This window comes from Cynocephalus volans, chromosome 2, assembly GCF_027409185.1.
Source record: "Cynocephalus volans isolate mCynVol1 chromosome 2, mCynVol1.pri, whole genome shotgun sequence".
Classification (NCBI taxonomy): domain Eukaryota; kingdom Metazoa; phylum Chordata; class Mammalia; order Dermoptera; family Cynocephalidae; genus Cynocephalus; species Cynocephalus volans.
Genome location: NC_084461.1, coordinates 188,984,172 through 188,998,497, shown reverse-complemented (window position 1 = coordinate 188,998,497; position 14,326 = coordinate 188,984,172). Strand labels below are relative to the sequence as shown.

The 14,326-nt window shown below is 34.6% G+C and overlaps 1 protein-coding gene across 7 annotated transcripts in view; it reads left to right on the top strand.

Annotated features, from left to right (window-relative positions):
• Nucleotides 1–14,326, top strand: part of ATXN2 (ataxin 2) — a 111,031-nt gene that overhangs the window by 28,359 nt on the left and 68,346 nt on the right. For 6 of the 7 annotated variants that reach the window (XM_063086741.1, XM_063086746.1, XM_063086744.1 and 3 more), the window contains exons 2-5: nucleotides 8,202–8,238; nucleotides 9,373–9,432; nucleotides 10,121–10,192; nucleotides 11,073–11,223. In XM_063086741.1, the coding sequence (XP_062942811.1) occupies nucleotides 8,202–8,238; nucleotides 9,373–9,432; nucleotides 10,121–10,192; nucleotides 11,073–11,223 (320 nt within the window). The remainder of the gene's footprint in view (nucleotides 1–8,201; nucleotides 8,239–9,372; nucleotides 9,433–10,120; nucleotides 10,193–11,072; nucleotides 11,224–14,326) is intronic. The other variant, XM_063086748.1, reaches the window with a different exon arrangement.

Sequence of the window (14,326 nt, the reverse complement as noted above, 5' to 3'; positions counted from 1 at the left end):
TCATTCACTCACCAGGTAATGGACATTTGGGTTGTTTTCAGTTTTGGGCTGTTATCAATAAACCAGCTCTGAATGTTCACATTCATTACTCTTGGATAACTGTCTAGAAGTGGGATTGCTAGGTTGTATAAGTATGTTTAACTTTGTAAGAAACTGTCAAACTCTTTTCCAAAATGGCTGTACCATTTTCCATTCCCACCAGTAGTATATGAGTTTCAGTTGCTCAGCTTTTATCAGCTTTAATTTTAGCTGATAAATCATCCTTGGTCAAGTGACTGTAGCCCATTTATTGGGCAATTTGTTTTATTAAAGTCATATGAGTTCTTTATATATTCCATATATAAGTCCATTATCAGGTGTCTGTTTTGCAAATATTTATTTCCTATCTGCAGATTGACTTTTTATTTTCTCTCTCTCTCTTTTTTTTTTTGTTTTGGCAGTTGGCTGATAAGGGGATCCAAATCCTTAACATTGGTGTTTGGCTTTTGGTTTTCTTAACAGCATCTTTGGAAGAACAAAATATTTAAAAATTTGAAGTCTGATTTATCATTTTTTTGCTGTTTTATGCTTTGTATTTTTTCTGAAATCTTTGTCTAATCCAGGGTCACAGATATTTTCTCCCATATGTCCTTTTAAAAGTTTGATATTTAAAGCTTTTATGGCTAGGTCATTGGTCCATTTTGACTTAGTTTTTGTATATTGTATGATGTAACAGTTGAGGTTCATTTATTTGCTTACAAATATCCACTTGTTCTGGCACCATTTATTAAAAAGATGTTGTTTTCCTCAGTAATTTTTCTTGACTCCTTTTTCATTCTATTGCTGGACTCTATTCTGTCCTGTTTATGTGTATATCTATCATTACAGTGCTACTACACTGTCTTTATTACTTTATATGTCTTGAAATCAGGTAGTATAAGTTCTTTTTAATCTAGATCCTTTGCATTTCCTTTCTGGGGGTGGGGTGGGGGAAGGGTTGGCTGGTGATCTGAACCCTTGAACTTGGTGTTATAATACCCTACTCTAAGCAGGGTTCAGATCCACATACTGGCCACCTGCCACCAAAAAAAAATTAAATAAATAAAGATGCCACTTAATACCGTTAAAAATGATTACATGTATGTATATTTTACCACAATTTTGTTGTTGTTGTTGGGGGGTTGTTGGCTGGCTGGTAAGGGGATCCAAACCCTTGACCTTGGTATTATTGACACCATGCCCTAACCAACTAAGCTAACCGGCCAGCCCAAGTGGCATTATATCTCGATATATAAGTTTGCTAATTATTTCTTCTGTCAGTTTATATCTCTTTTGCGCTCTAGTGAATTTTTCACTTTAGTTATTGCACTTTTCGACAGGAGGATTTCCATTTGGTTCTTTCTAAATAATTTCTCTTCCTTGACATTGTTGCAATATTGTAATCATACTTGCCTTTACTTCTTTAATTATGGTTTCCTTTAGTTCTTTGAACCTATTTATAATGACTACTTTGAAGTTTTTGTCTGTTAAATCTTACATCTGATTACACAAGCAGTTTCTATTGCCTGCTTTGTTCCCAGTGCAAAGGGTCAATGCTTTCCTGTGTCTTAGCATGTTTTGTAATTTTTTGTTGAAAACTGTACATTTTAGATAATACAGTATATTGATTTATAGCAATTCTGGATACTGGTTTCTCTCCCCCGCCCCTGCGGAATTGTTATTGTTATTTGCCTGATAATTGTTTAGTGACTGGCTGGGTGATTTTAGTAAAGTATATGCCCCACCCTTCCCCCTCCAGTGTGGTACCTCTGATGTCGCTCCTCCTGGAGGGCAGTCCTAGGTATGCCCACAATCACACAGGGGTTTTGGCATGGCTTTTTCTTTTATTCTGACTTCACGCAGCTGTTAAGTTACACTTAATTACTAGCTGATTGCAATAGGTATTGTTTCAGTGATGCCCTGGGGCATAAACTGTTCCATAGACTGATCTGATCAAATTTGGGCTTCTTTGAAGGGTTAGATCCTGAGCTCAGTGTGTGAGATGTGTTCTGATTCCAGTGAGGGCTACTCCCAGCTATCTCTTTCCCTGCTTCTGGCCACCAAACTAAGCCAATCTACAGTTTAGCTTCTCTCTAATGATTCTACCAGTCTTCTACCCAGTGCCTTTGACCATAACTTCCACTTTTTTTTTTTGGCTGCTGACCTGAACCCATGACCTTGGTGTTATAAGGCTGTGCTCTAACCAGCTGAGCTAACCAGCCAGCCCCTAATCTCCACTTTTTTGAAAACACTGTTAGTCATGAACGCTGTTACTAAAGAAGTTCCTTTGGGAAGAGATTCTGAGTTCCTACCCGCCCCCCTAAATTATGGTAGGGCTGGCTGGTTAGCTCAGTTGGTTAGAGCATGGTGTTATAATTCCAAGGTCAATGGTTTGGATCCCCATAATGGCCAGCTGCCAAAACAAACAAAAATTGTCAAAAAAATATATACAACATTTTTGTCATCTTAAAAAAAAACCCTATACCCATTAAGCAGTTTTCCCCCATTTTCTACACCATCCCCAGACCCTGGCAACCATTATTCTACTTTCTTTATCTATAAATTTGACTGCTCTAGGTATGCCATATAAGTAGAATCATACAGTATTTGTCTTTTGTGTCTGGATTACTTAGCATGTCTTCAAGATTCAGCCATGTTGTAGCATGTATCAGAACTTCATTCTTTTTTTTTTTTTTTTTTTTTTTTTTTTTGGTCTTTATCATGACCGGCACTCAGCCAGTGAGTGCACCGGCCATTCGGCAGGAGCGTCACTGCGCTCCCAGCACCGCACTCGGAGAGTGCGTCACGGGCTCAGCCCAGAACTTCATTCTTTTTTATGGATGAATAATATCCATTGTATGGATGTATTGCATTTTGATTATCCACTCATTCCTCAATGTTTAATGTTTTGAGAAACTGCCATACTGTTTTACACAGCAGCTCCACCATTTTTACATTCTTGCCAGCAGTGCACAAGGGTTCCAATTTCTCCACAGCTTTTCCAACACTCATTATTTTCTCTTTTCTTTGATAATAGCCATAGTAGTGGATGAAGTGGTATCTCATGGTCTTGATATGCATTTCTCCAAAAGCTAGTGATATTGAGAATCTTTTCATGTGCTTATTGGTCATCTGTATGGAGAAATGTGTATTGAAGTTTTAAGTCCATTTTTGAATTAGGTTTTGTTGCTGAATTATAAGAATCCTTTATTTTTTTTGGATAGTAACCCCTTACCCAGATATATGATTTGCAAATATTTTCGCCTGTTCTGTGGGTGTTCTTTTCAATGTCTGGATAGTGTTCTTTGCAAAAGTTTTAAATTTTGATGACATTCTGTTTATATATTTTTTTCTTATGTTGCCTATACTTTTGGTGTCATAGTTAAGAAATGACTTCCAAATTCAAGGTTATGAAGATTTTTCCTTATGTTTTCTTAGAGTTTTATAGTTTTAGCTCTTACATTCAGGTCTTTAATCCATTTTGAATTAATTTTATGTAAGATGTAACGTAAGTGTTCAGTTTCATTTTTTTGCATATAGATACCTAGTTTTCCTAGCCTTATTTGTTAAAAAGGCTGTTCTTTTCCCATTGAATGGTTTTGACCTCCTTGCTAAAAATCAATTGACCTTATATGTGAGGTTTTATTTCTGGGCTTTCTATTCCATTGGTTTTTATGTCTGTCCTTATGCCAGCATTACGCTATTTTGATTACTGTATCTTTGTTGTAGTTGTTGCTTTTCATTTTCTTCCTTTGTTTTTTTCTTTCATGACTGTATCTTTGTAGTAAGGTTTGAAATCAGGAAGATCTGCTTCTGATTGCTTTCAATTTATTTTGATTGCTTTTGATTTATGTGTGTCTTTAAATTTATAGTATTTCTTCTTCCATACTGTTTTTTTCTTCCTATGCCATTTATCTGCTAAAAGAACTGTATCTTTTTTTTATTAGTCAAAGATGTAATTGTATAATCAATAAGAAAGATAGTGTGACTTCTATAAAGAAGCGTTATGTTTTAAAGTCTCTTAAATAGCTTTGTGTGGAGGCCATATGAGTTTAAGGACATGTAGTTAGTGGCATTTGCTGAAGATTTTGTAACTGGCACTTCAGCAACCCCTAGGATAAGATAATCCTTCTAAGCAAGATTTAGCCATTTTGGCCTTTGGGTACAGACTGCAAGTAAATAGAAAAAAATTAGTAATTCAAATGATGTTTGAAAAAGTATAGTAATTTAGTTAGGCTTACTTGTGAAGTTGAAAGTGTGAAGGCAGTTTATTCCTTGCGATGCAATGTCATAACCTAGAAATGAAAAACCTGGATGCTGGATCAGATATACCTTGTTTAAATACCAGCTCTACTGTTCATGAACTGTATGATTTTGGTCAAGATATTTAACTGCTAAGGTTCAGTTTCCTCACCTGTAAAGTAGAGGTGATAGATTAGACATAATGCATGTGAAATGCTTACCATAGTCTCTGGGGTTTTTTTTGTATTTTTTCCCCCAATTTTATTTATATTTATTTTTGTGGGGTACAATGTGTTGTTTCAATACATGCATATATTGCATAATGATTCACTTAGAGTAGATAGCATAGTTTTGTGTCCATTAGTCCATCCCTTCTCTCTTCCACCCCGTCTCCTCCCACCTCCCAGCCTCTGATAACCATTATTCTACTCTCTACTTCTATGAGAACCACTTTTTTTTTAAAGATTCGACATATAAGTGAGACCCTGCTCTAGTTGTCTTTCTGTAGTGCCTGACTTATGTGACTTAACATGATTGTGTCCAGTTCCACCTGTGTTGCTGCAAATGCTAGGATATCATTTCTTTTTATGACCGAATAGTACTCCAGACTGTATATGTACCACATTTTTTTTTTTATCCATTCATCCATTGAAGGGCATTTAGGTTGATTCTGTCTCTTGGCTATTGTGACTAGAGTTGGCAATGAGCATGAGTGCAGGTCTTTCCGATATATTGATTTCATTTCCTTTGGTTATATACCCAGTAATGGGATAGCTGGATCATAAGGTAGATCTATTTTTAGTTCTTTGAGGAACCTCCATACTGTTTTCCACAGTGGCTGTGCCAGTTTACACTCCCACCAACAATGTAGCATCATTACCAGCATTTGTTATTTTCTGTCTTGTTGATAATAGCCATTCTAACTGGAGTGAGATGATATCTTGTGGTCATAGTGTCTGGTTTATAGTAAATTCTATAAAAAATAAATTATTGGTCATATTCCTTTAACTTGAGGAATTTCTCTTTTTATGCTGTGTGTGAGGCAGAGTTACAGAATCAGATTGTTAGGAATGAAAGGAATCTTGGAGGTCATTTGGTAAAAGCCATTATTTTCTAGATGAGATAAGGTGAGGAAGGTGAGAGAGTTGGAGACCAAGCCAGGACTGGCCTCAGTGCTAAGATCAGTGCTTCTTCATTTGGAATGGCACCAGTCGTACTACTAGAATTTTTGGACATGAATTGTGCTTCTCCTTGAATGTTTTAAATTTTGGCTTACTCTGAGTGTTGTAATTATCTTACTAAAATGTGATTCTAGTTCTGTTGTTCCAAAATAAACAATATTTGTAAGAAATGTAACATTTCATTTTATTAATGTTTTTATTATATCTGAGGGGCCTAATTTTTTCCAGTGGAATAAACCTTATGTTGTATTATGTTCTATAACTAAATTTATTTGAAAATAGAGTTCACCTTACTGGAAATTACTTGAGAGCCAAGTTTTGTGTGCAGCATCTTTCTGAGGGAGGGAGTTGGCAGGAAAAGCCATTGTTATAATGATCCTCATACAGCACATATTACTAGAAGTGAAAGTGCTTTGAATGATTTATTTTCAATTGTTTTTCTGCAGCTGTAAACACATTACTCTCTTTTTAATTTTTATTGAAACATAATTGATTATGTATATCTGTGGGGTACAACATTGAATATCAGTACATGTGTGCAATATGCAATGCTCAAATCAGGATAATTAGTATATTCAGCATCACACAATGTAATCATTTTTTGTGGTTCTCTACCAATTTCTTGCTAACCTCTTCCCTTTCCCATCTCTGGTAGCCTCAGTTCTGATCTCTCCTACTGAAAGTTCAATGAATTATTAGGATTGTTGTATCTTTCTTTCTCTGTTTGTTTTTAGCTCCCACTCATGGGTGAGGACGTGTGTGTTTCTCTTCCTGTACCTGGCTTATTTCACTTAACGTAATTTTCTCTGAGTTCATCCATATTGCTGCAAATGGAAGAATTTCATTCTTTTTTATGGCTGAGTAGTATTTCATTGTGTATATATGTATATATATATCACATTTTCCTTATCCGCTTGTCAATTAATGGACATTTAGGTTGGTTCCAACTCTTGGCTGTTGTAAATAGAGCTGCGATAAACCTGAGCGTGTAGGTATCCCTTCAACATGATGATTTCCATTCCTTTGGGTATATTTCCAGCAATGGGATTGCTGGACTGTATGGCAGTTCTATCTGTAGTTGTTTGGGAAACCTCCATACTGTTTTCCATAATGGCTGCACTAATTTACAGTCTCACTAACGGTGTGGAAGCATTCCTCTTCCTCCACATCCTCACCAGCATTTGTTATTCTCTTGTCTTTTTGATAATGGTGAGTCTAACTGGGGTGAGATATTTCAGTGTGGTTTTGATTTGCATTTCTCTGATGCTTAGTGAAATTAAGCATTTTTCATGTACCTGTTGGCCATTTGTATGTCTTCCTTTGAGAAATGCCTACTTAGCTCCTTTCCTCTTTTTTTTAATTGGGTTGCTTGTTTCTTATTGTTTGAATTCCTCATGTATTCTGGATATAAATCCCTTGTTGGATGTGTAGTTTGCAAATATTTTCTTCACTGTGTAGGTTGTCTTTTTGCTCCGTTGTTTCTTTTGCTTTGCAGAAGCTTTTTAGTTTGATATTTTCTCATTTGTATGTTTTTTCTTTTGTTGGCTGTGCTTTTGGGTTTTTTTTAAGTCTTTGCCCAGTCCTACTTCCTGGTGTGTTTCGCCTGTGTTTGCTTTTAGGAGTTTTGTAGTTTCAGGTCTTATATTTAAGTCTTTAACCCATTTTGAGTTGATTTTTGGTATGTGGTGAGATATACGGGTCTAGTTTCATTCTTCTACATGTAGATGTCCTGTTTTACCAGAAGCGTTTATTGAAGAGGCAGTCTTTTCCCCAGCGTACATTCTTGGTGCCTTTGTCACAGAATAGTTGACTGTAAGTATGTGGGTTGACTTCTGGGTTCTCTATTCTATTCCATTGGTCTGGGTGTCTGTTTTTATGCCCGTACCATGCTGTTTTGAATGCTATAGCGTTGTGGTATAATTTGAAGTCAGGTGATGTAATGCCTCTGGCTTTATTTTTTTTTGCTCAGGATTGCTTTGGCTATTTGGGGTCTTTTGTTGTTCTAAGTGAATGTTAGGATTGTTTTTTCTATTTCTGTGAAGAATGTCATTGGTATTTTGATGGGATTGTATTGAATCTGTAGAGCACTTGAGTAGTATGGACATTTTCACAAAGTTAATTCTTCCAATCCAAAAGCAAAGACTTCCTTTCCATATTTTTGAGTCCTCTTTCATTTCTTTCAGCAGTGATTTGTAGTTCTGGCAGAGATCTTTCACTTCCTTGGTTAAATTTATTCCTAGGTATTTTATTTTTTTGGTGACTATTGCAAATGGGCTTGCTTTCTTGATTTCTTATATTACTCATTTTTAGAGACCAGGGAAAAATATGGGAGGTGACTTGGTGTCAGTTAAGTATGTTGCTTAAATCAGGAATAGAATCTATATTTTGCTCCTGAGTAGCTCTTTATAACACAGTAATTGGTTACTTATATAGTAAAGATTGTTATTAATTTATGTTTAGTGTTGCTTTTTTCTTCTGATAGGCTGTTACTATTTTTACTTCATTTATTTGATTTTGATAAAGTTCGCACTCTTTTCTCTTTTCTCCCTTCCATGATCCCTACCAATTCCGGGTCTCTAGGCCAGCAAAGTGCAGATAGAGCCATATTTAGGCAGCTTTTAGACGTATTACTAGACGTGCCCTCCCAACAGATAGTTTATCCTTTATTTGAATAAAATTATAAGGTATTTTAAATTTGAAAGTATTTTTTAGCTTATTTAGCCTGTTGACTTTAATAAAAATAATATTTAATCCTTTCAGAGGTCGAAACAGTAGCAAAGGACTGCCTCAGTCTACGGTGAGTAACTTTAATGTTATTTGTTTAGATAAATTCGTAGCTAAGACACTCTTTCTTTCTTTCTTTTTTTTTCCAACATGACTTCTAACCACAGACCAAATGCCAAGGCAAAAACACTTCCTTCTCTTGAATTCTGTCACAGATAACCTTTATAGATTGGTACTGTTAAATATAAAATTATTAGCTATGTGTGTTAATTTTTGACGATGACTCTATGTATATAGTGTAAGATTGTCTGTACGTAGTATTTTTGTCATGCCTAATAAGAACAAGTCATTTGTTCTTTTGTAAATGACTAAAGGCAAATCTAAATGAGTAATCTCCAAAAGACAAGTAGAATACCAGGACTGGAGTTTGCAGTATTCTTTGGACTATTTTGAATTAGTGTGTCTTTTTTTTTTTCTTCTTTCATTTTTCTGTGTTGTAAAGGACCTTCTGGTCTTAAATTTTGGAACTTTATCAATGAAATTAAACTGGACATGAAGGGCAAAAGGTATAAGTTCCACATGATGGAAGAAATAAACAAGAAGCTGTCACTAAATTCTGAGACTTTGCCTTTATTGGACAGGTTGTTTTCATAAGAATTAGGATACACACTTACGCAGTATGTAATATGGAGCAGTGTGGTTGATCAGACCTTTAAGCACTGTCATGGATTCAGATATGCTGGGAGAAAGAAGCTAGTCAGGGTTCTCCTCTGAAGGTGTGCCCTAACCCCCTACCCTATTTATTTATTAAAGTATGTTTCACCCTTTTTAGTGTACAGCTCTGTGGGTTTTGACAAATGCATACCATTGTGTAACCACCTCCACAATCAAGATAGTAGAAAATCCCTCATGCCATTTTGTGATGAACGTCTCTCCCACCGTTGATTTGTCTTCTGTCCCTATTGTTTTTGTCTTTCCTCATGTATGGAAGCTTAGTTTTGCTCTTATAATATCATGTGTAGTCAAAGTATTGTTAGTTGGTTGACTGACATTTCACTTTTGAGACTTAACCTTCTATTTTCTAAAGAAGCAAAAGATTATAGTAAACCAAATCTTTCTTTAATATATTTTGTAACAAAATGTTAACTTTAATATATATACAAGTGCAAATTCTTATTTCTAATAGTGCTTTTTTTTAATATTCTAGATTTCCTTTGATGGAATCTATGCAAATATGAGGATGGTTCATATACTTACATCAGTTGTTGTAAGTTATCTGATTATTGGGTAGAAATTGCCTTGGGAGTGGAATTAAGTAATTTCATGAAGTTAAAATGTTGAGTGAATGATTCTCAAAATAACATTTCTTAGGTCATGTTCAATCAGGATGATTTAGAAAAAAATAGAACTCTTTTTATCCAAACTGTTGTGACTCACTGTAAAAGTATTTTCATTAACCCTGCTGTCTACAATGTTAGTAATTGTTGTGCATTTTTTTGTCACGTTTTATAGCTGGGGTCAGAAATGTTTAACTTCAGTATTTAAATTCATACTGCAAAGGCCGGCCTGTGGCTCACTTGGGAGACTGTGGTGCTGATAACACTGAAGTCACGGGTTCGGATCCCTATATAGGGATGGCCAGTTAGCTCACTTGGGAGAGCATGGTGCTGACAACACCAAGTAAAGGGTTAAGATCCCCTTACTGGTCATCTTTAAAAAAATAAAAATAAAAAATAAATTCATACTGCAGATTCTGAGTACAGCCTCCTGAAGAATTTTGAGAGATTAATGTATCTTTAGTGTTTTGAATTCTTTTATCGTTCTGTCATTCAATACCTAATAATGAAGCCTGATGAACTACAAAAACGTAAAATGAAACAGTTATTTCTGCATAACATAAATCTGCTTCTTTGATAAATTAATTGTATGTTGATAGATTAATTGTTCATTTTTAGGGATCCAAATGTGAAGTACAAGTGAAAAACGGAGGTATATATGAAGGAGTTTTTAAAACATACAGTCCTAAGGTAATTTTTATTCTTTCCTTTTTGTTAATGTAAATCAACAGCTACAGTATGTTTGTATGGCTTCCTGAACAGTATCAATTAAATTCTGATTTAACAATTTATAGATATATGAGCTGAGTATATTTGTTATTGTTAAATTCATGTTAGTTTTTCCTATAAAGTGAAAACATTTTCATGCTCAGTGCTTTACCTGATTTGTAAAAACCACTTTGAATGCTTTTGCTCTTCAGTTTCAAATATTGATTATTTTATAGACTGGCTTGTGTAATCAAAAAGACTTCTTGAGGGCTGGCCCGTGGCTCACTTGGTAGAGTGTGGTGCTGATAACACCAAGGCCACAGGTTCGGATCCTATATAGTGATGGCCGGTTAGCTCACTGGCTGAGCATGGTGCTGACAACACCAAGCCAAGGGTTAAGATCCCCTTACCAGTCATCCTTACATAGGATTTTTTTTAAAAAAAAGACTTCTTGATTTATGTGCGTATTAAAATATTTTAGCCATTTTCAAGCATTGTGAACTAGAAGAGGGATGGAGTGATTTATTCCTCTTCTTTATCACTATGAAGGTATGAGGGTACTTCAGAAAGTTTGTGGAAAAAAAGAATTAAATGATAATATGAATATTTCCACGAACTTTTCAAAGTCCCCTTGTATTTAAGACAAAGCATAGTGACAAAGACCGACTTTTAGATGTGAGGACTTTTGAGTGATGGAATGGATAATCATATTTCCAAAAAAAGGCTTTGATTACAGGGATCTCTTGAAAGAGATTATTTTCGCCAAAGGCATATAAGGAATACCACCTTAATGAGCTAAAGAATTCCTGTCAGATTTTATTTTATAAGTGTTTTGAATATTTAATCGTGTTTTTCATTTTAGTGTGATTTGGTACTGGATGCTGCACATGAAAAAAGTACAGAATCCAGTTCAGGGCCGAAACGGGAAGAAATAATGGAGAGTATTTTATTCAAATGTTCAGACTTTGTTGTGGTACAGTTTAAAGATATGGACTCCAGTTATGCAAGAAGAGGTGGGTTTTGATTTGCTAAATATGCCACATGGTTTATTAGTTTTATTCAAGCAACCATTCTCTACAGTGGTCATACAGAGTTTTTTGTTAAAAAAAATATGTGCTTTCTGGAATAACCTGATTAAGACAATTTTTTAGGAAAATGTGAATTTTAGTGTATTTTTGTTGGAAAATGTTCAAAATTTCAGAGAAATTACTTAGGACTTTTAGTAGCACAAATAATCAAAGTTTGTGTTCTATTAAAAAATAGTTCATAAAGGATTTTCCAAAGTTTCATGGTCAGGAATGCTATTGATTATACTCAACTGAAAATTTCTTGTCCTGTTTGGTATTCCTTACAGATTTATGCTTTAAACTAAATGGTTTAGTTTATAAGTGGGCCTGTATGTCTGTAAAGAAATTAAAGCATAGGGTTAAGGGACAAAGGCAGAAAGCTGTGGATGGAAAACAATTGTCTAATGAAAAAAACAATAAAGGAATAGAACCATATCTTTCTAAATAACATTCAGAGTGTGTGTGGTTCTACGTTTTGAGAATTTAAAAGTAGTTTTGAGTTATATAAAAACCTTGTCTGTTTTATGTGTACATTGAGGAACGTAAGAGAATTGCTGTTATTCGTTTGGAGAGAGTACTCTTCAGTGCTGGGTGTTCAGTAACATGTTGAAAGGTGCTTCTGGGCAATTTTGAATTTAGCTGTAAAAGTCTTTATTAATTTATGCTAAATTTTGTAGACAAATATGTAATTCTTTTGCAAATTGTAATTCATTATTTGATTTTCATGATTTGTTCTGTACCAAATGATGTTTTGTTGTTGGGCTGACTGTTCTACATTGTTATTTGAACTTTGAGCATCAGGAAGTTAAAGCCTTTCTCTTAACAAGGTTCTCACCTGTTAGTTAACTTGCGTTTTTTTCAGAGGCTGTAGCAATACTACATACTGTGTAACTGCTTTGAAGTGCTGATGAAAGCACTGTGTACCATTTTGTATCTTCTCAAATGTTTGTGTCTTTGATTCACAACTCTTTGTCTTAAGAGTCCTTCAGTGGCTTATAAGGAAACAAGTCTTTTTTTAGTTGTTACCTTTGGAGTTGATCTTATTTATGCCTAGGAGCAGCAAATTATTTCTATTTATACTTATGCTATTGAAATATTTCAGTATTTTAAGTTAAGAAATTGACTTTGGTCATAGCAAAAGAAAAAATAAAATTTTAGTTGAATTTAAATAGTATTGGCCACAACAAAAAATATGTTCCCTACTATATTAAGGACCAGAACACTTAGCTAACAGCCATTTATCTACCACATGCCTTGTTTTTTGTTTTTGTAGTGAATTGGCATTTCCCAAATTTGGTAAAGTAAATATTACTTTGAGGTATTTTAGGTAGCCTATTCTTTTTCAAAATTAATGTCTTTAAATTTTTATTATTTATATCTTAATTTTTTAAGTAACGGGTTTATTGTAGAAAGTCAAGAAAATACAGATCAGAGTGACAGCTTTGAAACTGTTTAGTGTACTCATAAGGGGATGGATATATTTTGCTATCTATTAAAAATTTAGTTTTCTTGATGGGGACGTTCAATATTGGAGTAATTTCAGTTATTTTATTTCAAGACTGTCGTGGTTTAGTGAATTGTACATTTGTGTCCAGTGCATAGTAACCTGAAAATAGTATTAAACGATGTGTTCAGGATTTTAGGTCTCTTTAGCCAGGTTCTTTAGACTGTTCTGGCAGAAGTTGCCGTTTGTGTAAAAGAAAAGTATTACTTTGGAGATACTGTTAGTCTGGAGAAATCAGTTTTAGGGTTATTAGTTAGCAAGATTTGTTAATGACAAAAATTAAGGCATTTAGTACTGCTTTAGATTTATATTATTTTTTATGAGAGACTTAATCAGATTTCTAGTCTCCTGGAGTAAAGAAAGGTAGGGTTTGACTAATGCTTTTTAATACCAGGTTCATAGTCAGTCACCCAGGGAGTTTTTTTAAATGTCTAGTTCTCACTTTTAGAGATTCTGGCTTAATTATAATTAGCCTGGGTGAGGCTCTGGGCATGTGATTCTGAGATGCAGTCAGGGATGTGAGCCATGGGTTTCATATGATGAGATCCTAGGAGTGGCTCTGTTCTCTTGTGTCTTAAGGATTCTTGCTTTCTTTCCTTGCCCTTCTAGTGCCCTTTCTTTCTCAGAATTGGATATTATCTTGAATAATCTCTGCTGGTATCATTTGATACTACTCTTCTATATCTTAAATGGACAAATGGATTGAGTTTTTTTTAAGGATTAATAGAAGTGAATGGGTGATAAGAATGAAGATACTAATATAGATTGTAGCTTTCCAAAAGAAAATTTGTTTTGTGAACTTCTATCTTATAATTCTTTTCTATAATATTACTGTCATTCTTAAAGTTGATAATAGCAACTAAAATTTGGGTGTCAGATTCTGTGCTAAGTACTTTACATGCATTTTTTTCATTTAATCATCAGAACTTCTTTCTGAAGTGGTTATGCTTATTATCCACATATTATAGATGAGGAAACTGAGACACATTTAAGTAACTTGGTAAAGTGAGGATACAAACCCAGCTCTTTAATCCTAACTTATGTGCATAACATTATACTATAGTGACATGAATTATGTGATCTGATTTTTTGTTTAGCAGAACTATCTCATAATTAGTCTGCACTGATGTTAAAGGATTTCTCAACAAATAAAGCCAAAAGTTAAAAAAAAATTTTCAAGCAGAATAAGATACAGATTATTATATTATTCAGCATTCTTTTCTTTTTTTAAATCTTTGGCTTTATTTTTGGGGAAACCTTTTATTTTTTTATTTTTTATTTTTTTTGTCTTTTTCGTGACCGGTACTCAGCCAGTGAGTGCACCGGCCATTCCTATATAGGATTCAAACCCCGGGCAGGAGCGTCACTGCGCTCCCAGCGCCGCACTCTCCCGAGTGCGCCACGGGCTGGGCCCTTGGGGAAACCTTTTAAAGTGAGTGAGGTCAATGTGGACTTTAAGTTGTTCATGCTAATTTCATTGATTTCAACAAATTTTAAAAGTTGTCATACTCACGCATATATGCAAATGAATAAAAGGCCTAGAAA